We start from the raw sequence: 27,792 nt of genomic DNA, 5'->3' as shown, positions 1-27,792 counted from the left end.
CTGTCTCTATCTACAAAATGCAATGCAGGGATTCAAGGAAGCCTGCTGGTTGTCAAGAAAGGTGTTTCTACCCAGAAATGAAGAATGCAAATGGGAAGCAGGGGCATGATTTGTTTACATAATTTTAAAAAATTCATTTTCCCAAGTAAGACTAAGCCAATCATAAAAACAGTTAACTGAATGAACAGGAAAACCTCGAATTAGCACTAAATATGGAAATATAACTGCAGCCAATGTTCATAAGTAAATTTTAAAAGGAAAGGCTGACAAGGCAGTCTCGATTTGATTACTGAGACCCACATGGAGAAAACTGACTCCCACAAGTTGTCTTCTGACCTCAACATGCAAGACATGGCAACTATACACACACATACACATACACACACACACACACACACACACGCACGCACGCACGCACGCACGCACGCACACACACACATGTGCACACAGACCACGCTTTTAGTTTAAATTAAAGGAATTGCTTTACTGATTTTAATTAGATTCTTGTAAAAAATAAATGCTTGATATCAAAGTCAAAATAGAAGACTCATTTAAATACCCCAAACAAGTGTTGCTTTAATAGTCATCTTACCTGGCTGGAAAACATTGTCTTGCAGTAAGAACCCAACTTTCCTTTATCAATGATCCTCCACAGATATGTTTATTTCTATGATAAGTAAAAATTACAAGTAAGATCTTAGCAGAAAAACAAACAAAATAAATATTGTCTGCCCAGTTAGTTATCCAATGGCTTCATTCATCAAAACTAAATGAATTGTCAAGGAAAATGAAAATAATCTACTCAGTTGGAACAAGACACACAACAGTACAAAAAAAAAAAAAAAAAAGCTTGGAAGTGGTAATGCATGCCTTTAATCCCAGCACTTGAGAGGCAGAGGCAGGCAGGCAGGCAAATTTCTGAGTTCAAGACCAGCCTGATCTACAGAATGACTTCCAGGACAGTCAGGGCTACACAGAGAAACCCTGTCTTGAAAAACCAAAAAAGACACACTACAGTGCTTTGGTGATATCGGGTGATGGTGGCATCAATGATTGTTCTCCAATGTGACTAAATTTTAGGACATCAAGTTTTACAAGAGAAAATATAGTCACTACACATCAGTATATACTTCCAGTGAATATATTTATGCTTCTATCCGTCTACAATATATGTTGAAAATATAGGATAATCTAAATTAACAAAACTGTGGAAGTGTTTGAATATCAGCATTTGAATATAAAAAAATATGAGATTTCATTAAAGAACTCGGATAAACTGCCCAATATCTTTTACATCATTCCATTTTTCCTCAGCCATTATTTAATAGTTTTGGGGTTTGTTTTTTTGTGCAGCACTAGATGTGTTAAAGACCTTGCAGACACTATTTTCTACAGTGAGCTATCCCCTCAGTCTCACCATTTAGGGTTCATGTGACAAAGTACAGCTAGGTTTGAACACATTGCCAAGTGTAAGATCAGTACTTTGGTTCTTCACTTATGAAAGTTAAAATAATTTTGAAAATAAACCACCTAGGAAATTGTTAAAACATTTTTTCAGAATTAAGAACTAGGGAATTTAGTTGCTGATTCCCCAAATCTGTAAATTAATTTCTTTTTGGCTGAAATGTAGAAAGACTACAGCTTTCCACAATTCTCATTTCCAAGGAGAACAGCTGCTTAAGCTGCAAGAGGGCAATCCTAGACACTCTCAGCTGAAGGGGCAGTTATTTATGGCTTACCCCATAGGAAGATGACAGTATATATTGAGTCTTAACTTCTATTCCCTTCAGTGTATTTTTGGAAAAATAACCAAACAGCTGTGGTTACTAAGAACTTGGGTTGAAAAGGACCTGTGGACTAGTATACATAGGATATGAACAATGTAAGGCAGATACTTAATTTTTATGATACGGTTCTAAGTTTCTCTATTATATAACTTGCATATTGATTTTACATAGATCATATCAGTAATTCTTAAGAGATTTCAGAAATAGACATATTAAAAATTCTGTATCCAAGCAAATTACAAAAACCAAAACCACCCCATTATTCTAATAAGTCATTGATTTCCGTAATGAAACACTTTAACATTACTGTTTCTCATTTCACTAATGTTGGAAACTAAAAACAAATAGACCATTTCTGTGATTATATAAAAACATCTTAGACGATGTATGTTTAAAATAGTCTAGATTTTAAAATTAATATATGTACAATAGCTATCAAGGTAAAATAAAGGTATAAATTAGCTCTTTTGTGTCATTTTCTTCTAGTTCATCAGAACCTGCGTCAGATGAAATCGGTATTAATGGAAGCCTTGTTAAACCTTAAAAAGTCTTCACACGCTGTTATATAGTCCAGTGTATGCAGTTTGGTAAGGACAGAAATCAGTCCCTGGTCCCCAGCTTAGTGTCTTGTATGGGAAGCAATCTTCTTGCAATCATAGGCTGAAAATACGGTTTTACAAATATTCAGAATATTGTGATTTGTGATCACTCATAATTACCTGTATTTCAAACTAACCATCCACCCTACTGTTGTTTGTGTTGGAATGCCATTTACAACCCGCAGTTGTTTTGTTTTGGCACAGGATATTACAGGATCTAAAAAACAGGACCACATCAAACATTTGTCAAAACAGAGCTCTTTACTTTTATTAAGTCAAGTGATCACTAGACAGATGTGACTAGTGTGATTGTATTAAAACAGCCTTTTGAAGAAAGTCCACAACTGTATATCAAGCCTAAGATACTTGCTATGTTCATCCTTGCTGTTGAGTGACACGAAAAAGCTTTATCACTACAAAGCAGGCTTGCAGTGATAGCAACAATGCTTTGGTCAGCAAGCACAAAGAACAAATTCTTCAAATCCATCACTAGCGTGTTTCATTCACTGATCTCTGTACACACTGTAATTGCCCATTGGTTCTCATCCCTCCTAATGCTGAGACCCTTTAATGCAATTCCTCGTGTTGTGCTGACCCTCAAGCATAAAATTATTTTCACTGATATTTCGTAACTGTACTTCTGCTACTATTATGTCATAGCATCAATATCTAATATGCAGGATATCTGATACTCAATCCGTGTGAAGGAGTGATTTAACCTATAAAGGGATTATAACCCACAGGTTGATAAGCAATGAAATAGCCAAAGTGAGAAAAGTACAAAGCTGTAATTGATTATTTTGAATTTGAGAGGTAAGAATTTTAAATTCCCTTACTACCTATAGAACTTGTATATTAACAGCATTATTAAGACCAGACCACTGTTAACAATGAGCTAATTCAGACTCTTTGGAATGGATGTTTTCTTGACCCTGTGTTGGGTTCTCTATCTAGTCTCTTGTACTCTCTCCATGGTCTAGATTAGATTTCCTCTTGCTTCCTCAGCCTGGGGCATAACAAATGTTTTAATTTTTGTATAAACAGCAAAATATTTGAATAACTCCTTTCAGTCTAAGAAATATGTGAAAAACAAAAACCAAATGTCCCCACCAGTTTCTTAGTGTGAGGATTAGGTGACTATCTCAGATGTGATCATGTCTTATGTAACAGACCTTACATGCTAATGCTTAAATGCTTAAAGGCTAATGAAGAGCTTTAAGGCAGAAAAGAATATAGATACTATGAAACTGTCCTCATTATTCTGTTGTTATTATTCTCATATCTCTAGGAGGGTGATGTGTGTGTGTGTGTGTGTGTGTGTGTGTGTGTGTATTGCATATGGTCATCTTCAAATTAGAAGTGCATAAGTATACTTCAAAGTTATATGAATTTTTTAAACTATTTCACATCTACAAATCTAATATTAGGGAATTACATACTTTAAAATAAAAGCAAATAGAAGGCAGAGAAATGGTTCTGTAATCAGTACTGCACTTATAGAGGAACTGAGTTCACATATAGAAGCCAGTGATATAGTTTAGCGAGCAGTGCTGATCTTGCAGTGGACCTGAGTTCATTTCCCAACATCTGTATCAGGTGGCTCACTACAAGCTCAAGGGGATTTGACACTCATCTTCTGATCTCCTTGGAACAATGCACCAATGTGCATACCCCTCTTATAGACACACATATATACATAGAACTTAAACATGAAATGAAAAGAAATACATTGACTTTTGAAGAGATATTATTATAGTGTTAAATATTTTTTCATATAAACAAGAGATTTATTTGTAATTTTTTTCTATTTTTATTCTTTCAGTGAAAACAATATCAAATCACTTGTGACACATAGAAAGTCAACTATATCTTATATTTTGAATACTACTCACGGTCCAAATTGACAATTGTAGGTGTAGTATCTCCTTCACCTGTAGAAACAAATATTATGATAAATTATATATTCATGTGCACAGATTCATCTATATAAAACCAGACCATGACACTGACATCTATTAGTTAGTGTTATTGCTATTGTTGACATTTCATTTATTTCAAAATGAATAATTTACTAACATTATTGATAAATAAATTATAGATAGAATATAATTGTTCCAATTTATTCTGCTCTTTTCCTATTTAACACTGTCAGTATATTATTCTTGGTACTATATAATATGGATATAATATGGGCAAAGTCTTGTTTTGCTCTTTTGTAGGCTGCATGTGGTTGTGGCTTCATGGCTTTGTCAGACTGAATTCTACACAGTACCAGGAGATCACCTCTCTCTGCAAGATATTCAGCACTATACACCTGGCCATTCCATATACTAGCATTCATGTTATTATTGTTTGAGTGAAGACCCCGTGTAGACTGACTGCTTTATTTTCACTGCAATCTGAACTATTTACTTTTTCCTATAACCTATTTTTATTTATACTTGAGTGAAGATAATTGAAAATGCAGATGCTTTCTAAAACGTATGCAAGAATTTGGAAAATAGAAATTAATGTCAACTCTGCTAAAACATGGGTAAATAATTATTTTTGTTGATAGAATATAGTAGATGTTAGCTTTTCCAGATGTTTAAAAAAAAAAAAAAAACTCTACCTGAACTCCCATGACTTATTGCTTTTCCATGAACTTTCTACTGGAGTTTAATTGCTGCATAAAGAAAAGCTTAAAAGATGCTAGGATTTTGGAAATACTTGAACAGTAATGAATGAGACACAAGACATTTCCTGAAGCTTTATGTCTTAACTCTTCAGAATTGATGGCATAGAGTTCAGCTAGGCTCAGTTTAGACCCAGCTGGCCGTTAATCCCTGGAAATGCTCTGAGCTCAGATAATCCAGCAACAAAACAATAATGACACATAGACACCTTTGGAATGCAAATTTGATTGTTATTTATGAGAGTACTTGAGAGAATTAATGCACGCGAAAGGGTTTTGATTCATGTTCAATTCCAGGTTGAGATATTATAGGTGGATAAAGATACAGACAAACATAAATTCTGTCATTTTCCTTTACTTTATGTGGATGGTATTCCCTTGGGGTCCTCTGGGGACTAGGTTTTCAGTTTATAGTACAAAGATGGACTGAGGCAATGTGTAGCCTCTAACTCAGCAAAGATATTCATTGGTCTACTCAAGTTTATTACTTGACATGTTTGAGTAATTTGATATTCATCCCTTACATTTTTACAACTAAGATTAAGATACGTGTTCTATAGTATATTCCACATTAAATATGGTTAGTTCCACCTCTGGTTACTTCATGCCCGTGTCTTTATTTAGTTTGAAACGCTTAAAACAAATTTATATCTGAAGTTTGTAATAATTAATGGTTTGGTGATAATAATTATTTGAATTTTTCTAGGTCTTGAGCTTCCAAGTAAACTGAAACGTCAGGTACAACAAGATTCTAGCATTGTAATTTTCTGCATTCGTTTGAATATTGTAAGTTCTTCTGCTCACTGTAAGAAAAACACTGAAAAAATGGTGTTTTGGGCTGTTTTTGTCTCCCTCTAGAACACTAGCTACATGTTTCTTCCTTCGCTTCCCTTCCTCTATCTGCTCCACTACTCACAAATGAACAATGAAAACTAGGGCAGCTGGATGTCCAGGGTGTGGTGGTACCCAAGGATGGCTTCCCCTTCTCTGGGGGGAACGGGAGGGAGGACAGTGTGAGAGATTTGTAAGGGTGGGATTAGGAGGAGAGGAGGGAGGGCAAACTCAAGCTTGGGATATAAAGTGAATAAAAAAATTATTAATTTAAAAAAAAGGAAAAGAGAATCTTGTGCCTATGGTTCAATTTAAATATAAAGGAAAGCACTCTACAATTTTATCGATTATAAATTTTACTTAAAAAAGGTTGGAAAGTATGTGTGTGTGTGTGTGTGTGTGTGTGTGTGTGTGTGTGTGTGTGTGTTTGTGTTTGTGTGTGTGTGTGTGTACATTTCTGAACAGCCTCAAACTATAGTGTAGGGGTTCTTATTGAAAACATGAATAAAACTCATTTCTTATAGTTCAAATTTCCAGCTGAAATTCAAAACACTATGAATATAGCTTATGCCTCCAACCAAAACATCTATTTCCCATTACCATTTTATATATTTGTATATTTATAGCAAGGTTATAGTGCTTTATAATAGTTTGCTTCCTCCATACTACAAATCACTTGAGATTAAGAAACAATGTACAAATAATTTTGTATAAGTAGCATGTTACATAAGCATTTGTATATAATAGCAGCTCAATAAATATTTAAAATTATGAACAAAGACTATTTTAATTCTTATAGAGTCTATTCACAATAGCCCAGCAAAATTATTGATTTCATTATGGAATTTTGCAAATACAGAACACGAGTCAAAAGTATAGTAAGTAGCTTGACGTATACACTTACAGAGCCATGGAACTGATATTTCTACTTAATTGAGCTGAAATCAGCTACTCCATTCTCAATGACTACAATTTACTCAAGATACATTAAGAGGTGTGTGTGTGTGTGTGTGTGTGTGTGTGTATGTGTGTGTGTGTGTGTGCATATATATAGACAAAGCATATAGTTATTTCTTCATTATTTCCTATTTGATAAACTCCACACCACAGTGTATGCTAGATACTATTTGGTAATTTTAAAGAACACAAATCTTCACATGTTTGTGAGGAAAAATATATAGTGAAAAGTGATGAATATTGTAACTGAGGTTAAGTAAATAACAAGAACTCAAATCTTCTAAAGATAAATTGTATTAGCCTTTCACCAGGGAGAAAATGTAAATAAATCCTGGATATAAATACAACTTGGAAAAATGACAGTGTGAAAATATTTATTGCAATTAATGTTCAGTATACATTGAAATAAAAATGAGTTATTTGCAACAGTATTTAATCAAACACTAGCAACACATTGACAACTTTCAACAGCATTTTGATGATTTTAGTTTGCAAAAGTCAGTTTGGTATCTGGTATTTTTCTAAATATCTGTTTTTTAACACTTGAAATTCATGATTTCTGCTTACCTTAAGTTTATAAGTCAAGCCACAAGTCCTTAATTCCTCTGAACTACACATTTGTTCAAAGTTGAGTTAGATTTAACACAGAAATCACTATGGTCTATTTTGAAGAACAGATATTTTCTTTGTTCTTCCATGACTGTATATTATATAAGTCTTTATTATTCTTAATCAAAGAATGTTATTGAAAGATACAAGGAAGCAATATGAGTGTTTAGAAAAAGGAGAGATTGAATGGATGTTGGTAGAAGAGTGATAGTATAGCATGTAGTCTTGGGCTGGAGCCCAGAACTACAAAAGATTAACAATTTCTATTATATTAATGTCATGGTTTGAATATGCTTGGCCCCTATTTGGAGGTGTGGCCTTGTTGGAGTAGCTATGTCACTGTAGACTGTCACCCTAGCTGACTGGAAGCCAGTCTTCCATTAGCCATCTTCACATGAAGATGTAGAACTCTCAGCTCCTCCTGCACTATGCCTGCCTGGAGGCTGCCTTACTCCCCCCTTGCTGATAATGGGCTGAACCTCTGAACCTATAAGCCAGCATCAATTAAATGTTGTCTTTTACAAGACTTGCCTTGGTCTTGGTGTCTGTTCACAGCAATAAAACCCTAACTAAGACAATTAATTTAAAAATACTTTTTTTATTCTAACCTCTGGTAAAGTAGATTTGTATGTTTTGGTGATGAAGCATGGAAGTTATCTGGGACAGCTTTTTAGGATATGAAATTAATAATCAGGAAAAATAAAGATTATTAGAAAAGATTAATTAATTGGAAAGACTATAACCAGAGGGCATAAAATACAACAACAAAATTATAACTTATTTGTAAATATGAGATATTTATTTATTATTATAACTGATTTCCCTATATCCTGAAATAAGATTGCACTTCTAGTTAACTGGAAAAAAATCATCTAACTCAACATGAAATTTTGCAAATATTAAAGATGATTTTTTTTCTCAAAGTGGCATTATTTCTTCAGCACAACTTTTTGTATTTTTACTAATCATGTGTGTGTGTGTGTGTGTGTGTGTGTGTGTGTGTGTGTATGTACCATCATGCATATACATGATGTACACTCGCATTCATTTTGGCTTGTAGACACTATTGCCACAAAGAAGTACAGCACTGAAAGACAGAGTTGTCCATATGTTTACTGAGTACCAATAATCAATTTTGTCATTTGCCATTTCATATTTAGAAACTCTTTCCCTTGATATTTCATCCTTCTTTCTTGTTAGTTTTAAGGTCTTTGCATTTGTTTGTTAACTGTACTTATTCTAAAAGGCTAATTTTTATCATTTGCTCTTGAATTCTCACATTTTCATGCATTGGTATATTTCATTAAATATGAAATATACAGCACCCCACTTTTTATGAAGTATAGTAAATGATACTTTATACCTACCACTTACACTTATACACTTATTTAACAATGTTATCTTGTTAACTGTAATACAAAAGTTCAATACTAATACTAAAATATATTTTACAAAGTATAGGTGAACCTCCATGCATTTCAGTAATTTGCTAAAGAAGATTTCAGGTCTTTTCACAGACTTTGTAGAATTAGAAAGTTCACCACAAGCTCTGTTAGAAGCAGGGGATGCATAGGAAATGTTGGTGCTGGGATGAGTCTTTCATCTAACCCCCTGACAGTTTATTACTTCATTTTGAGCAGAAAGATTTTGCAGAGTAAGAAAATTTTAAAATAAGCACAATTGTTTCTACTGTAGAAAAGAAGTGATAGATACGAGGGTCAGGGAAGAGAAGAGAAAGAAAGGAAAGGAGAGGAAAGGGGACAGGTAGGAAAGGGAAGGAGAGGATGGGGAGGGGAGGGGAGGAGAGGAGAGGGGAGGGAAAGAGTGGGGAGGAGAGAGGAATGGTGGGGAAGAGAGGGAGAGGGGAGGAGAATAGACAAAGGAGACAAACTGTGGACTGTGTGTATTTCTCTCTGGAGAATGGCATTTTTGGAATCAACTGCAGAGTCCTACATCACTGTAATCTTTGGTGAAGAGGTTTTGTTCGTGGATATATAGTACATTTGAAATATTCCAGCTGAAAAAGTACATGACATGTACTTACAACGGGAAATAGGGCAATAATCCCAAGGAATAAGAGGATTCCCCGTGTAGCACCAAGGTCCATGGGCATCATCATCAGGATTCCGGCAGTAATTCTTATTCAATTTGCTAGCATCTGGCTCCCAGAAGATATGACTATAAAAACAAGTTAAACATTGGGAAGTGTCTTTTCCAGCCAAGAGAAATAAAATGACACAAGTAGATATGATCATAGCACACCTCTTTTGTTGCATATCCAACGTAAACTTTGGCTACTGTTCTCAAAGTTTGGAAGCACACCTTCAGTTTAGAAGTTTAGTGAATTTGAAATATCGCTCCATAAATAGTATATTTATATAATTGTAAGAGATTTTTCTGACCTGGATTCTATATAACATTCATAGTGCAAAATAAAAGATTATGCATAAAATAGACAAGCATACCTAAAAGCACAGTATATAGAATTTGAAGATAAAATTATAAAATAGATTGAAAGTGCAAACTACTGTAAAATACATTTTCATTTTTCTAATGCATAAAAATAATCACTAGCAACTAACTGTCATGATGAATAAAAAATTATTAATAAATTGGTAATTAAATTCTCAAATGTTTGATTTAATGCCTGCAGAATAGAGTGTTTTGACAGATAGCTGAGTAACAAATTTTTCCAACTTATACATTAACTTTTACTTCAAAGGAAAAATTATTATTCTATAAGATTATCACCATTTTTTAAGATCTTTGTTTACATTTGTCTCAGGAATATGAATTAAGTCAAGTTCTACATCTAATGAATTGATTCTGATCAAGTCATTAAAAACTGTACCTAAATGTTTTCTGTTATTAATTACTACTATTTTTGAATGTAATTAAACATGATTTAAAGTAAAACTGGAAAGAGCTTGCACATGGAAATTTGGACCATCTTTCCAACTGCAGGTTTACTTTCTAGACTAAAACAAAACAGTGTGCTTTCCACAGGTTTGATTTTGCTGTCCTCAGTGGACCTTATAAGAAAGGATCTAAAACAATGTTATTCTTATTATGCTTGAGGAAACAAAGAACCCAAGAGAAGATTAATTATTGTAGGTCACATGACTTGTGAATAGTAGAGGTGGTATTGGAACCAATGACTGTTTTTAAAGTTCATTACCATTGTCTACCTCCTCCTAGCAATTGTTTCTTAAGCCAAATGCTACTATGAAACACAGTAATTCACCAATTTCCTCCACAATGTCTTCAAGTTACTTTTACTTGTTCCTCCACTAAGAAAGCTAGTGTCAGTTAACTAAGCATGGTTAGCATCAGATAGAGTGGTATACAGTTAACTAAGCATGGTTAGCATCAGGTAGAGTGGTATACAGTTAACTAAGCATGGTTAGCATCAGATAGAGTGGTATACAGTTAACTAAGCATGGTTAGCATCAGGTAGAGTGGTATACAGTTAACTAAGCATGGTTAGCATCAGATAGAGTGGTATACAGTTAACTAAGCATGGTTAGCATCAGATAGAGTGGTATACACCTGTAATCTCAGAAACTTCAAAGTTGAGTTGTAAATAATCATGAGCTAGATGCCAGCATGGAACACATAATGACATCCTGTATAAGAACATTAAATATCCCATTCCTATTTATTTGTGAAGTCAATTAATTAAAAACTTTTAGCCACTGTTACAAACAATCTAGAAGAGACCCTTACATTTAAAATACAACCTGAAGTGATTTAACTTCTCTGAATCTTTGATTTTGTATTTTCAACAGAAATACCTTCGATATAATAATATGATAAAGCAATATAAAAATAATGTAAAAAGCTGTGTGGTGAGCATTTAATTAAAGAATACTATCTTACTTTTCTATGGGTCTTGTGTGTATACATGTGAGTGTTTACTAGCAATTTGTTTTAAGTAAAAACTACATGTTAGTGTTCATTTATGTTTTTACAAATGCTGATACTATTTCTAGTACTATGTGGATTCCACATTCTTTAAGAAATTTTCTAACATAAATATGTATATTTCAAGGATATAAATATTTTCTTAAGTTACAAGTATATTTCCATAATGATTTTAAAGCTTTATACATTACAGCTACTAGAGAGACTGTATTTCTATAGAATTTGAGGATATTTAGTGTACACGTACATATGAAAAGATTGTTTACAATATATTTCACAAACTGCTCTTAGTCTTATTTTAATTAACATCATCACGCCTCACCTGGCCACTATACTACCTTGTTGCCTTCTCTGAAGCTTTTGTCAGTGTTACTACAAACTCTATGGAATTTGGTATCTAACTACTTATCTATATTTTCTTGTTCCCTACAGCATCTATTATGGTTCAGATCTAATATTAAGTGTCCAACACATATATTGTTTAGAGTACATACTTAAAAGTTTGCTATAGAGAGAACAAAGATATGAGTCAGAATCAATCTATTGTTTCTATTGGCTCCCTCTGTTAAAGAATACAAGGAAATAGCTGTATATGTTTGAATAAACACATTAGTACTGTCAGAACACTATAAGTAGAAAGAAAGAAATTTATATACCGGTGTAAATCCTCCATATTCTTGTCCCACATGGAACATGTAAGTCCAGACCTTGTTTTGGATAAGTTGCCCATGTAATTTTTCCCATTGCCACGATAACAATCTAGGCATAAGATACACAGAACTCAGTACTATTGTAAAGGATAAATATTTTATAAGCATGTAGAAACATCAAAAGCAACATAATAATGAAGGCGCAAATTAGCATCAGTGTGAATTAATGAGAAATATCTCAGATTACAAACTCTCTATTCTTAGTCCACTTTTGATTCCAAAACCCCTCACAATTAAAAAAAAAAAAAAAAAAAAAAAAAAAAAAAAAAAAAAAAAGATCAAGCAGGCAGGCAACTCTTTGGGACACCAAGGAAATAAAAAGATTTAAAGTAATCTTTGTAGTTTCCAGAATTTTTTTTTTTGAAACTTCACTGCATAGAAAATATGCAAGAGAAACAACATAAAAATCTATGACTGTCAGTTACTTCTGTTTAGATTTTGGTTTCTTGTGATGGTGACAAGCTGAGTCACTAAAGACAGCTGTTGTACAAATGTTCTTTCTTTTCATTTTGTCTGATTATTTTCTCATTTATGAGATCAAGTTAAAGATGTTTTGAAAATTACACAGGTAATAAGTTGTCCTCTTCAGAGTGTGACTGCTTGGGGACATGACGTCAATTTGGTGAATCATAGCTGATCCATATGGTCAGTTGGTTACATACTGGGAAGAAAAAACTCTTTGTATGTAGCAATAGCAACAGGTCCTAAATCTGCCAGACTTTGAAAATGAGTAACCATCCTTTTTCTAAACAAATTTCACAAAATGCTGAGCAGCACATTGATGGTTTTTTGTGTGTGTGTGAGTCAGTTATTACTGTATTGAGGTAGAATAGTTATTGTTCTATTTCTAGTAATTTTCCTATTCATATATATCTCCAGGTAGGAATTAATTGTAGAATTAGAGGTATATATATAAAGGCTTGTAGATTCTATTACTGTTCAAATGAATATACATGCATGTGTATAAATGTTTATACATATATATAAAATACATATATACACATATATTAAAATATATTTCACTCCTCTTATTTCTTTTGATGCTCAAAATGCTCAAATAACCAACATAAGCCCCTTTAAATTGCCCCTTGCATCTTCTTTTTGTCAGAGTTCACTGTGGTACTTCATACAACATGGAAGCGCTGATTCTGCACATGCTACATGCTGCATGCACATTTTCTCTCACATGTCACTGCAGTGCCAACAACTGACAGAAATACCTCTGCTCAGATCTGATGTGAATGTATGCTGTGAATGCCATTGCTTTCACTGTACATACCAAGTATCTATATTCCTTTGAAAATGTAAGTTTAATGACAGATAAGAAAATATAAAGAATGTTTCCTGTCTGTCACTCAGCACATAAGTAAATCCGTATATTTGGAGTTAAATGCTTATTTTTCAACTGTGCTTTGAGTTCCTAACTTGGATTTCATAAAGTAGTTAATTGATTTTTTTTCTTGAGATTAGAATATCATTAGTAAAATTTTCCAAAACAGTCTTAAACTTATATCTGCCTTTTTGTACTAATTATTTTTCTGAAGGTATTTTTAACATGGAACACTATAAAATAAAAATATCAACCAACTCCAACAAACACTAATGTTGTTCTGGGTTTTGCAGTATCAAATATTCATTCAAGATTTGATTTTTGTAAAAATAATCATTCATCTAATTAGTATATAAAAATCATTTAATTTTTAATAATAGCAAACATATATACCCAAAATATATTTAAATGAATTTTATGATGTATTAGCTGTAAATGCTTAAGTTATAAATGCTTGATTCTATATTTTTATACACACAAGATTGTGTAAAACTTTTTCAAATGAAAAGTAGTCTGGCTCTCCACATTATATTCTCTCTTCATTGGGATGAAGGGATAGAAATTTCATTAAAAATTAACTATTGTGATCATATTTTCAGAATTTATGTTTAGGATAGGTAAAATGAGTATATGTGTTTATTGATTGCTTTACATGTGTGTGCATGTAGAAAAAGATAAAGAAATTTATGATATATAATTGGCTTCTAATATAGATTTATAATATTTATAGTAGGTAGACTTATAATAAATGGGTAAGTAGATATAGATAATATATAAGTAGATGATAGATATATTGTAGATAGATAGAGAGATAGATGGATTGATTGATTGATTGATTGATTGATTGGTAGATAGGAAGGAATAGCTTCATATTGTCAGTAGCATATTTAGCCTAAAGGTCAGCAAATTTCATGACTGATGAATTGCCTGGTAGTATTTCCTAAGTAGTGGCTTTGTGCTTTCTTCATAGAGTGTTCCTGGTAGAGTGTAGCAGACTCTTGCATGTATCAGTTGAATTTCTTGTTATCTAATATGTTTGTGATTAATTAAATAGTGAAAAGATAGAAAAATATAAAAGTTGTTAGGAGAGTTTAAGTCAGTCTCGCTTTTACTAGTTGGATAATTTGAGCACATTATGTTGTTCATTAAAGTTAATTTTGGTCTTTGATTAGATATTATGAGATAGTATATATATATATATATATATATATATCATTATATATTAGATAAGCAATATTATTATATATTAGAGAAGCAATACCATCTACTTGATCACCAAACAAAATATTTACATATTCTACTCCAAGATTCTGTTGTAGGTGTTCCTGTGTGTATAAAAACAACTCAGTAAAAACTAGAAGTTCTAAAAAACCGTTGTGTTCATTTTTTTTCTACCACAGTATCATCAACTGTCCTAGTGACTGAGAGAGGGATGCAGAAGATTCGGATCCTAACAAATGTCCCTTAATTAGTGGTTTTAACGTTATTTCCAGCTGACCTTTAAATCTCACTCACAGTGAAATTGACTGAAAGAACCCCATTCTTGACTCATCCTACCACTCTGTTTTCAGAACTGCTCCGTAACAGTGCCACTGGAGAAAATGAAAAGGAAAGCAGAGTATATAGGCCAATGAGCCTAAGAAATAGAGCTTTGAGACAGAAAGTGGACATTATTTTTTAAATGGCCATGATTTTTAAGTTTAGACGAACCAGAATATGATCATTAAGAGTATAATTCTGTTTATTGCATATCAATATGTGTCCAGAGTGCAACATTATTATTTACCACTGACTAATGATTTCTGGAGAGTGAACTCAATCCATCTACTATTGCTCCCTGAATCAGCTGTCTTACGGTACCTGTATTTCCAAGTCAATTGCATTTTCCCTTAACCCTGCAACAAAGTTCACTAGCACCCAGGTTGCAGTGACTGTCTTTTGTAGGATCTAGAGAAACTACTTCATTGGCCCTCTTCTCTGTAAGCCACCCCCAAAATTCTACTTCCTTCAGACAGCCATTACGATACAGTTGAGGCTCAAGTCAGATAACATACTTTCTCAACTTCACAACAACCCTTCATCAATCCTGAGAGCTCTTGCAAGGCCAATACAATTTAACCTTGTTTAGTGGCCATTTTGTTCATCTGGTGACGGTCAGATGACATTATTTGCTTCTATTTTTTTGTTTCCTAGAATGCTTCATACATGTATGAGTGGAGGGCACAGCTCAATGTCCTCCTAGATTTCCTTAAATCTCCCTATACTATACACAGATGTCCTCCCTAACCACGGAAACACAAGAGAGTAACGCCTCTCACTTCTCACTTGCAGCTCATTTTCTCTCTGTTATTTGGCCACAAATTTACATATTAGTCCACTAGCATTTACATGTTACAGATTTCTACCCACAAAAAAGTAGAAATGCCTCAGCTGTCAAAGGCTAGACTCATAACCAAAAATAGAAGAATGTAGTTCTCTGGAGTCAGGCATTTAGTTTAAGGGGTACCAATCTTTTATAGCCAGTCCCTAGAACTGTACCCTCCCTTGAATAATGGCTAACTAACTACATGATTAAATAAATACTAAATGAATTTTCAAATGAATGAATATATAAAACATACCATTCAGACTCCAAGATCTTCCTTGTAAGTCAACAGTTCAACAAGAAATCAAATGTGTCCTCCCCTATCCTCTCCCCTGGATTTAATCATGCCCAGACTACAAAATGTCAGCTATTACCTTGTCCACTTGACACGTCACACTTGGGAATTTGAGAGCAGTAGCCAACTCGGATGTTTGGGTCAGTGGTAAAACACCATGGTGATTCAGCCCCATCTGGATTGCGGCAATAATTTTCTCTAAGGTCCCTATTGAGAGGAAACATGTTAAGGTAAATCGCCTGTCGAAGTTAACTCTACTACATTCTAGTATCCCAGATGTACAAATGGTTTGGATTAGAACAGTGATAATAACGTGGGACTCTGTATACACCACACACACACACTCCCCAGGGTAGTAAAATAAACACTGTCCTCCAAACCTCAGAGTTTTCCAGGCACAATGGTGCCTGAGGGACCATAGAGGCAGCAGCCCTCAGTTCTCCTCACTCACTCTCAAAGTTTGACTCCTACTATATATATTTAACATATATAATAAATATATAAATAATAGGGAAAATTATAATTCTCTTTGTAGAAGAAAACTTACTAATATCCACTTCTCTTACTTAAAATGGATTTTGAAACTCTCCAAACATTGAAATATACATCTTTTTCCTTGATTTATCTACTTCTTTGATACATGTAGTTTCGTACATATTTCCTCTATATATTTCTGAGAAACATTTTCTCAGAAGTCACTTATTATCTTAATAAACATTACTATGCAATGAAGACTTAATTATAATACATATGACTAATGGTAGTATAAGTTTTCAATGTAGGTCATATATATCTTTAGTCAGAGTTTTAATTAGAGATGTAGAGTACCCTAGTCTAAGATGTCTATTAAAGTTTTTTGTATTTGTTTTATTTGTATGTTTATCTATTTACTGTGGTGTTGAAAATCAAAATAAGGTGTTTTCAGTTACAAGAATTCTGTTACCAAGCTCCTTCACCAGCCATATCTTTATTTCTTATGATAAAGTTCATATTAAACAAAATGTAGAAACATTCATGCATAAACATCCAGAAAGAATAGAAATTATGTCAGTACAATTAAGAGCCTTTCAAATTCATTAATATCCAAATGGAACACAAGAAACAGACAAATTTCTGAGGCATAAGCCAGGAAATCAAGAAGTAACAATCTATCTTGTCAGACTAGATCTTGGCACAAGCTCTTAAAGTGTCTGAGAAAATATGACCAATGGTTAGTCATAACGTGGGAAGATTTACATAACAACCCATATCCAAACCCCTGCACTTATCAAGTTCATCACTGGAAAATATAAATAAATTTTTATATCCCCTAAAATATTATAAAATTACATTTAAACTGTTATGCTTATATAAAGTATACATAATATTTTTCAAATAATCCACATAAATTTAGAATATTAACTACACAATTACTCAGTTGTATTATTTTGCACTTTCAGTTTAAAGCAAGGTAATTAAGAGAACCTAAAGCTGCCAAAAGTCTTTATGGGCCTAGTGTCAGAATCAATCCCTAAAATTAACAGATTGTCTTAGAATAGACATGAACAAATATTGAGATTTGCCTAGATTTTCTCTATGTTTTGATATGCTTAGTTGAGGAGTTATTTACAATTCCCTAAGTGTATTGATTACTACATAATTCATGTGCACTCATTCTAAATGCCATTGCTCAGTGACAATGTTGTATGTATGTGGGCAAATCTGGTTTATTGGAAACAGAGATTCCAACCACAATTCCTGTTTCTACTAGGTTGGAAAGAAAAAAAAATAGAAAACCAATCTCCTGAGCAGAACACTGTGCCACATTTTTTAGTATTATAGTAGCTCAGACTCTGGAGAGAAATTTATGCCAAGCTACTGTAGTCAAATAGTTAAGAAAGAAGAATTTAAATTCCAGTAAGATACAGAATTTCATTTCTGATGATCCAGTTTCAAGTAAGCAATTTACAAATAAATTCTTATAACCACTCTCTTCTTCATAGATAAACATTAACTTGGTATTTTCATATGTTCAGTTTTGCTTAGCAGCTAGTACTTTTAATTGATATTATGCATTTACTTATTCTAACATTTTAAATTAAAATATATTTACATCATTTTTATTCTTCCCTTTCCATCCTCCAGCCACTCTTATGTCCTGCCCCTCCAAGGCCTCCCTTTGTCACCACCGAACTCTCAAATTGATGGCCTCTTTTTCTTTGATTTTATTTTATGTATGCACAAATATAAATATAAACTCCCGAGTCCATTTTGTTGTTCCTGTGAATACGGTTTCAGACCTGAGCATTTTGTATTGGGTAACCAGTCAAGCTTCAGAAAGCTCCTCCGTGGGTAAGGCTATTTCTCCCTCTCGGCACTCACTACTTGACTTAGTTCTCTGCCTAGGAGTGGGCCCCATGGGACTTTCCCCTTCCATGTTAGCATGTGTGCAAATTAACACAATTTCTTATTTGCATTTTCCTAACAAACAAAAGATAACACCATGGGATTGGCACCGGCATGGTCTTTGTCCTCTCTACTGATCAGTCCTTGCTTTTGCTGCTTCTGCTAGTCCAATAGTTAAGTGCTGAGCTGTGATATACTGGCTGAGGAATAGAGGATAGATTTCTGTGAAGGACATGAGAGAATTTAAACCAGAATGGCAAGTATAATGTATGTTCTTATAAAATAACGTCAAAAGAAAATCAGAACACAAAGTAGTGTCTTGCAGGATTTTCCCTGTCCAATTACATTAGTGCAAAGGAGGCCAGTGATTGTACAGGGAAAAGGGAAGCAGAGCTAAGAGTTGCAGGGGAGAAAGGAGGAGAGAAGAATGGAGATCGAGGTGATGATTTCATAAGGTTAGAATAATTGGGATGAAGCTTTTATCATTATCAATTGGCTCTGAAATGATTGTACTGGCATCCTGTAAATTGTGATTTTTTTTTATTGATACATAAACCTGATTTGTTAACCATAATTATTAGCTTTAAGACTCTTTATTTTACCAGGTTACTAGGTATTGTGAAATGTGACCACAAGGTTGACGGTTCCATTTGGTTACTAGAATGGGGGACAGAGCCAGACTGCGGAGAGGAAACTAGCAGCTCCAAGGACAAGCAAACGAGAGCTGGAAACACAGCGCAGCAGGGGCAAGCTGGAGAGGGTAGCTCAGTGAGAACACCCAGGTGCTGGCACTAGCACACAGGAAGGTGCCAGCCCACCTTTTTAAATATTTCCCTCAACAGTAGCGAGCTAATAAATGAACACAAGCACGTGCACACACATATCCATACCCACAAATCTCCTTTCCGGTTGGGCCACTAGAGTGTAGGGTTCCGCATTCTGCTGTCATTTTGTCTTACTAAAAGCCAATTATATAAAACCAATATAGGTGATTTATAGGTGCTGTTTCAGCCAAGCCATGGTGCATGGCATGTATGTTTTAAATTTCAAAAGCAACTTTGGAAAGCTTCTTCCAACGAGGTATACAATTTAAAAACAAATGACAGTATTGTTGCACCTATCCTACAAGACAATTTGTAGGCAAGGAGTTATGGGGAAGGCTCAAGTCCACAATGTAATTAATACTAGAAGCCAGTTTCTCTGATTTGACTGATTAAGATAATTCTGATTATTTACACAGATCCAAAAATAATTGGAAGCACACTACTGAAAATCATTTTGTTCCCAGATTTTTATGGCTGAAAACTTAGCAATTTGAAGGAAGTGCTGATAGAAATCAAACTGCACCTCACTGTAAAAGAAAGAAAATGTAATCCTTGCCTTCATACAAATAGGAAACCTTGAGAGGGATCGAGTCTGAAACCCGTTATCATAAAAAATTGATTTCTTACATAAGTCTTTACAAGCAAAACTGAAATGAGGAAGAACCTAGAGATGTGTTTTATAAAACATGGTTTGTCAACCCTCTAGATCAGCATTACCTAGAATACATGTTAAAAATTGCTTATTTGCCAGCGGTGGTGGCGCACGCCTTTAATCCCAGGGAGGCAGAGGCAGGCAGATTTTTTCAAGGCCAGCCTGGTCTACAAAGTGAGTTGCAGGACAGCCAGGGCTACACAGAGAAACCCTGTCTCGAAAACAAAACAAAACAAAACAAAACAAAACAAAACAAAACAAAAACAAAAACAAAATACCAAAAAAAAAAAATGTTTATTTGAGGCCAGAAAAAAAAAAAAAAAAACAAAAAGAGACTGAGCCCATTTGCCCTGAAGTACACGGAGGCCGCTACATTGTAATACTGAGAGAGGGAGCGAAAGCAGTCTTCCTCATTTCCCTGGCATCTGCTGGAGTTTGCAGCATTGCCTGAAACCTACTCACTTGCATTTGAAGTTCTCGGGAGTGATATCATGCTTGTGAGGGTACTGCGAATCCCAACGCTGACAGGGAATTCCATTCCAAATGGTATTGCTGGTTCCCCTGTAACCTTCTCCTTGGCCTTGAATGCATTCAGTTGTTTCCATAGGGACATCAGTCTCATTCACAGCACTGTGAGCTATTGATAGAAAAAATATATATATATATACATGAGCATAAAGAAAACTGCTCAGCACGCCGTCGCCCTTCCAGTGCCCCGTGCATTGGGAATGCCAAGGACTTTTTTTTTTTCCATTCAGTTCTAAAGTTTAAATGATAATTAAATAGACTCAGAAATTTAGCTTAACATTTCATTTCTATTTTCACTCCTATTTTCCTCTCACCTCAAATCTATATTGATTTTTTCATGAAGTTTTGTGAAGATATTTACTTCCGTATACCTCTGTGAGATACATATTAAAATAAGTTCTTTCTAAAATGAGTACAATGTCATTCCTAAAGACAAGTTTCCTCATTACATACAGATTGAACAATTTAATCATCAATAATTTTCTTTTATACGGTAAGTGCTGTGTAGATTGATATATTATTTTCTTTTCAAGCAGATTTTGGGAATTTTAAAAAATTGAGTTGTTCCTAGTTTTTTTTTTTAACAAGCATATATCATATATATACATGCATGTGTGCAGATGGCATGTATGTATGTATATGGTATATATGTATGTATATATATCAGTTGCTATGTACAAAATTAATTTTTCCATAAAGCAAACATTCTTTTTGCATTGAGTGTTCTCTCAATAAAGGCTAAGTGGAAATAAGCCAGAGTGAGTGTGAGGATGAACACAAGGAAGCCCAGCACTCAGAAGTCTGGGCAGGGAAGACCACGATTTGAGACCAGCCTGAACAATGCTCACACCTTGCCTCAAAACATCCCCAAAAGTAAAATGTAGAAAGCTCTGACTGGTTTAATAAATTCAGAAGTCAACTCTCCAGCACTTCCTTATGACAAATGATCATGCAATGATCTTTTGATAAAAGCCATTTTGTTCAACATCTTGAACTGTCTCAGACTTAAGTAATACACATACACGCACATGTGCACACACACAAATTATGTGTATATATGTATAACATAATATATTCTAATTTAGAAGTAAAATTAAAATCTTAGAATTATTATATGTGAAAAACTAATATTACATCAAATAGATATAATGTTTCATTAAACAAAAAGATATAACATATGAAAAGAATAATTATCATTGTACTTATTAATTTAATAAGAATTTGTAACTGTATAGAATCTTGAATATCTTGGTTTTTATTTTAACTTCATGGAAATGTGTCCTACTTTTTACCACAAAGCTAATATTTTTGGTAAATATTAAATTCAGGTTTAGTATGTCATTATTTATTTCATTTCACATTCAACTACTAGAAGTGACCTCATTAAGAACTACATAATTCTGCAGCGCATACAATAAATAATTTAGATGATGAAGATGTATTCCTACAACTACTTAGGGTAACTAAGGAAATTTAGTCAATAATACTTCTTATGAGACTCTTTGAAGCAGTTCAATAAATATTATCTGATGAATGATAAATATTATCCATGATAAATGATCTGTTTACAGAGCATTTAACTGTGATATAAATGCTTGAAGCCACTGCTCACATACTTACTGTTCAAATACAAAAACTTATTTCTGAAGTCTAATAAGACAGGCTCCTTTTACTGTCCTACTTTATAAATACCAAAAGCTGGCGCAGAAGTAAAACAAACGCTTCATGGTAATTGATTTGGAAAGAGCTGTCAAATGTTAAGAAAGGCATTTCTTTGTACTTAATCTTTCAACATGGGACTTGCATTGAAGAAAGTTTGAAAGAGTCTTTAGCAGCCATATTAAGAGTTAAAGAAGACCAGCAACAAAGCCAAATATCTGCTAAAGCTGATCAGCTCAAGATAAAACAACACATTTTTAAAATGCATCATCCCCTCCCCCCCCACCCCACACACATACTTTTACAAGTATGTATACTAAGCTCACACTGAACATAGCAGGAACTCTTTTGAGAGTTCCCCACAAATGAAATATTTTGCCAGGGGGGTTAGTGATGGCCAGGCTTTAGAAGCAGATGGAAAGTCATTTGAACACTCCTCACTGGCCTAGGAGAAGAGAAATGTTTGTCCTTGATGATTGACACAAAGTTTTCTGTTTGGAAATACTTTATGTCCATTGTCTTGCTAGAAAACCATCAAACCCGGTGGGGGCTTCTTGGAACGTTCACTTTTTCCCATTGGGTTGAATGCAGCATTATTTAGTTGCCAGAATATTTGAAGGTATTTTTCATGTTTGAATAGACAATTTTAGATAAAATTGATCGACTTATCTAATTTCTAAGGCAAGCACCTTTTCCCAGACAGGCATAAGTAGAAACAGATCACTAATAACAGAGCAATACAATACAGGCACGGTGGCATAGACCTGCAATCCAGCCTTAGGCAGGCTGAATAGGGTGGCTCATAAGATCAAGGCCAGCTTGCACTTAATAAAAAAAATTCTATTTTCAACAAATAATTAAGTCATTAAACAAATATTTTTAATTAATATTCTCATTGGAAATCTTGCTAAATCTTTGCAGAGAAACTCTAGTTTTTAATGGATGTCGAGGAATGGTGACTAGAGAGTGAGGGTGTCAAAGGGGACTTAGTAAGTTTTATACAATCAAGAAAACTCTTACAGTCACAATCCTTTCCCAAGTTACAATTCTTGACAAAAAAAATAAAGATTTTTCCATCAGAGCAGCAGCCTGACACCCTCTCCTTTGAACATGTACATGTGTGCAGAAACCAGAAAAACACAGCAGGGATTTCAGAGAAAAAGAGCAGGTGTCCTATTCTTACATGGGTACTAGGGATACAGATTTGGGCCCTCACAGTTGCAGAGAAATCATTCGTATTCACTGACCCTGGTGAAGCTCGCAAGCTGCATCCTCCTATTCTCTCACTCTCTCTCTTTATAATAGTTAAGAATAAATTGCTTAACATGACAGATGACAAATCTCTGATTATGCCCTGGAGTTCATCCCACCTCCTAGCTACATAAACATAGCTACTGAGGAACAATGAAACCCAGGATTCACCTCCTGATGGGCCCTAGAGACTTGAGTACAGTCTATAAAGCCACCCTCCCGTCAACAGGACTTGTGCTCCTTGGACCACAAAAGGCAGGATCAGACTCACTGTAAATTTAAAGAGCTTCTTGTTTTAAAGTTGACATGGGAAAGCAGTAAAGACCTCCAAAGTACAAACCTCAAATTGCTTGCACGTTTGCTCTCCATGTGAAGCCAGTATTCGTACTGAAACATTGCCCTGGATCTTGTCCAAGCCTTTTTTGGTACAAAATACACAGGAGACAAGGCATTCATGAAAGGTCTTCAATTCTATAATATTATTTCTTAGAAGATGACTTGGAAAAGCCATCCAAGTAAAAGACTTTTCCCCTGAGAAGGGTATTGATAGCATGATTTTTTTTTTCCTGACTGAGAATATAATACAATTTTTATTTCTATGAGTCTCTACTTTGGCCTTGAACTTCCAATAAAACTCAGTGAAACAGTCAGAGTTCTTTAAGAAGAAAAGCAATTTGTCATAAATATTTTCCCAGCATCTGAATACACTGAAGTTTTAAAGATAATGATACTCTTTTATAAAAGAGGCTTATATTAAGTTTTACCACAAGGAAGGCTTTTCGTATCTGTTATAGATGGCTGTTTTGTCATAAGAAAGTGCCAATGACTCAGTAGTTTAGATAATATAATTTATTCTCTCATGGTTCTAGAGACTGAGACGTTCCAGACCAATGTCCTAGTCCACTGGTTCCTAATGAAGGTTCCTTTTGGCTTGCAGATAGCTGGCTTCTTGTCCTGACTTTACATGATAGAGAAACAGAGGGAGAAACTCTCTTCCTTCTGTTATAAGACCATGACTCCCACTAGCATTTGGCCCTTTCTTAGAACTTTACTTAATATTAAATCCTGTTTAAAATATTTATGCCAAAATGTAATCATGTGGGGATTTAAAGGTACAATATTTAAATGTAGGGATCATAAAATTCAGTCTATTGTAATGCCACAAATAGATGCCTGAGAGACCTGGGCAGCACACATTTTTAAAACAACTGTGTTCAAATATAAATCATCTACAAGTTTAAATAAGAAAAATGAAAGGAAAGAGATTAAGAAACATGACATAAGAGAAGACCAGAACAAAATTGTTTTGTTTGTTTTGTTTTGTTGTTTTTTTGTTTTTGTTTTTTGTTTTGGTTTGGTTTGCTTTTTTCAAGACAGGGTGTCTCTGTATAGCCCTGAATGTCCTGGAACTCACTTTGTAGACCAGGCTGTCCTCGAACTCAGAAATCTGCCTGCCTCTGCCTCTCAAGAGCTGCGATTAAAGGTGTGCGCCACCACGCCTGGCCAGAACAAAATTGTTTAAGCCAATAAGCAGCAAAATCACAATAGCCCAGAAAACCTTGAAGCCTATGGGTGAGCTTAGGCCATAGCAAAAAATGGGGAACAATACATTAGGCCTTATTTATGTGTAAATACAGAATCACGAAAGAAACAAACCTAAAATGAAAGTGAAAAACCCAAGTGCCTAAGAATCAACCTTCATTCATCAACAACTTCATATTAAACTCTTGCAATAGCCAAATGCTCTGTTTAATTGGAGCCTCCAGATTTCAGTAGTCAGGCAAAAGAATAAAAATAGCAATTAATTTTTTAAAATATGTGAAATATTAAGGCTAGTTAAGGACATAAAAAGAGAAGCTTAGATTATGTAAATATGTACTAAAGGATATGAGAAACTATTTAGCTGGGCATTGTGGTACATATCTTTAATTCTAGTATTCAGAAAGTCTACATAGAGAGTATTAAGGCAAGCAGACCAACATAGTAAAGCAGTAATTCATAAATCAACATTTGACCAAGTTACATAAAAAATTTAGAAATGATAATGAAAATAATACTTAATGAAATAGACCTGTAATACCTTCAGTTGGGTAGTAAAGGAAGATAATGTCTCAATTTTAGGCCAACTGGAACTATACAGTTAGTTCTAAGCTAGCCAGAACTACATAGTGTCATCTCATCTCAAGAAGAAAAATGGGGAGGAAGAGAAGGATAAAGAGGAGGAGAAGGGGGAGCAGGGGGAGGAGGAGGAAGAGAAGTGGAAGGAAGTAAAAGATTTAGTATTGGTGAAATGATGGCTAAGTTAAAATTTACACAAGGTATGGCTTTATATTAGAGAAGGAAAGAGAGAAAATGATTATGCAATGCAGAAGGAACATTAGGGGAAAAGAAATTATCATGAAAATTCAAAATATATGAGATATCAGAAAGAAAATGAAATAAAACAAAACATTGGACATGGAAGAGAAAAGAAGAACTCCTAGAGAGAAAGCCGGTAGATTATTAGATCACTCAGGATATTAAAAATGTTGAAGAGGCTTCTGGTCTGCACTTTCAGCTGAACCCATGGCAGATTGACTGGTCTCCTGCCCCCGCAAGACCCCACAACCTACCTGTCTCCCAGAAGATCTGCCATAACAGGTGAGATCCCTGATAACCAGAAAAACAGATAGCCTGTCTGCTCCCGGACCCCAAAGGCAGCCTGTCTCCCAGGAGCTGGGCCCTAACCAGGGGCACAAATACACAGGGACACAGGAGACCTGCTCTAACAAGGGTCACAGGACACCTACCCTAACTAGAGACAGCACTGTCTGCCCTCCAGGTCACAAATCTCTACCTGCCTGCAAGAAGGCCTGCTCCAGTGCAAGACACCCAAGCCAGTTAACACAAGAGATAACCAGATGGTAAATGGCAAGCACAATAACATAAGCAACAAAATGAAATATAATTTGGCATGAACAGAACCCAGTTCTCCTACCACATCAAGCCCTGGATACACTAACATACCCAAAAAATAAGTTTTTGACCTAATATCTCACCTCATAGAGATGATAGAGGCCTTTAAGGAGGATATAAATAACTCCCTTAAAGAAATATAGGAAAATACAGGTAAACAGATAGAAGCCCTTAAAAAGGAAACAAACAAATAACTTAAAGAAATAAAGAAAAATATGATCTAACAGGTTAAGGAACTGAACAAAACAGTCCAAGACATAAAAATGGAAATAGAAATAATAAGGAAATCACAAATGGAGGCAACCCTGGAGATGGAAAACTTAGGAAAGAGATCAGGAGCTACAGATGCAAGGAGTACCAACAGAATAACAAGGGATGGAAAAGAGAATTCCAGGCATAGAAGATAACATAGAAGATATTGGCACATTGGTCAAAGAAAAAACAATGAATAAAAATTCCCTAGCCCAAGACATCCAGGAAATTCAGGGCACTCAAAAAGCCAAACCTAAGTAATAGAAGAGTATAAAGATTCCCAGTTCAAAGGGACAGAAAATATCTTCAACAAAATCATAGAATAAAACTTCCCTAACCCAAAGAAAGAGATGACCAGTCATATATGTACAAGAAACCTTCAGAACACCAAATAGATTGAAAAAAGCAAAGAAAATTCTCATGCAATATTATAAAACAAATATATAAAACAAAGAAAGAATATTAAAAGGAGTAAGGGGTAAATGACAAGTAACATATAAAGGCTGACCTATCAAAATTACACCAGATTTCTTAAGAGAGACATTAAAAGCCAGAAAGATCTTGGACAAATGTCATACAGACCCTAAGAGACCACAGATGTTAGACATAGCTACAATACCCAACACAACTCTCAATCACTATAGATGAAGAAACCAAGATATTCCATGACAAAACTAAATTTAAACCATATTTTCTACTAATTCTGCCCTACAGAGGATACTAGAAACAAAAGTCCAACACAAGGAGGGTAACTATACCCAAGAAAACACAAGAAATTAATAATCTCATACACACACACACACACACACACACACACACAAAACCAAATGAAGAAAATCACACATACATAATACCACCTCTAACAACAAAAATAGTAGGAACTAAGAATCAATGGTCTTTAATATCTCTTAACATTAATCGATTCAATTCCCCAATGAAAAGACACAGACTAACAGACTTTATATGCAAATAGGTTCCAACATTTTCATGCATACAAGAAAGACACTTCAGCAACAAAGACAGGACTACCTCAGAGTAAAAGGCTAGAAAAATGATTTTCAAGCAAATGGTCCCAAGAAACAAGATGGAGTCACCATTTTAATATTCAATTAAATAGACTTTCAATCAAAAGTAGTCAAAAGAAATGAGAAGGGACAGTCCAGACTCATCAAAAGAAAATTCAGTCAGAATGAAATCTCATTTCC

General features: G+C 34.4%; 1 protein-coding gene across 4 annotated transcripts in view; it reads right to left on the bottom strand.

The window, feature by feature from the left end:
- Hgf (hepatocyte growth factor) overlaps positions 1–27,792 on the bottom strand; it is a 65,945-nt gene that overhangs the window by 5,017 nt on the left and 33,136 nt on the right. For all 4 annotated transcript variants that reach the window (NM_001289458.1, NM_001289459.1, NM_010427.5 and 1 more), the window contains 7 exons: positions 20,405–20,579; positions 16,161–16,288; positions 12,038–12,140; positions 9,502–9,635; positions 4,279–4,317; positions 2,507–2,603; positions 593–667 (listed from right to left, as the gene is read on the bottom strand). In NM_001289458.1, the coding sequence (NP_001276387.1) occupies positions 593–667; positions 2,507–2,603; positions 4,279–4,317; positions 9,502–9,635; positions 12,038–12,140; positions 16,161–16,288; positions 20,405–20,579 (751 nt within the window). The remainder of the gene's footprint in view (positions 1–592; positions 668–2,506; positions 2,604–4,278; positions 4,318–9,501; positions 9,636–12,037; positions 12,141–16,160; positions 16,289–20,404; positions 20,580–27,792) is intronic.

Source organism: Mus musculus, chromosome 5, assembly GCF_000001635.26.
Source record: "Mus musculus strain C57BL/6J chromosome 5, GRCm38.p6 C57BL/6J".
Lineage (NCBI taxonomy): Eukaryota > Metazoa > Chordata > Mammalia > Rodentia > Muridae > Mus > Mus musculus.
Note: the sequence above shows the minus strand (reverse complement) of the source record. Positions and strands in the feature narration are given on the sequence as shown.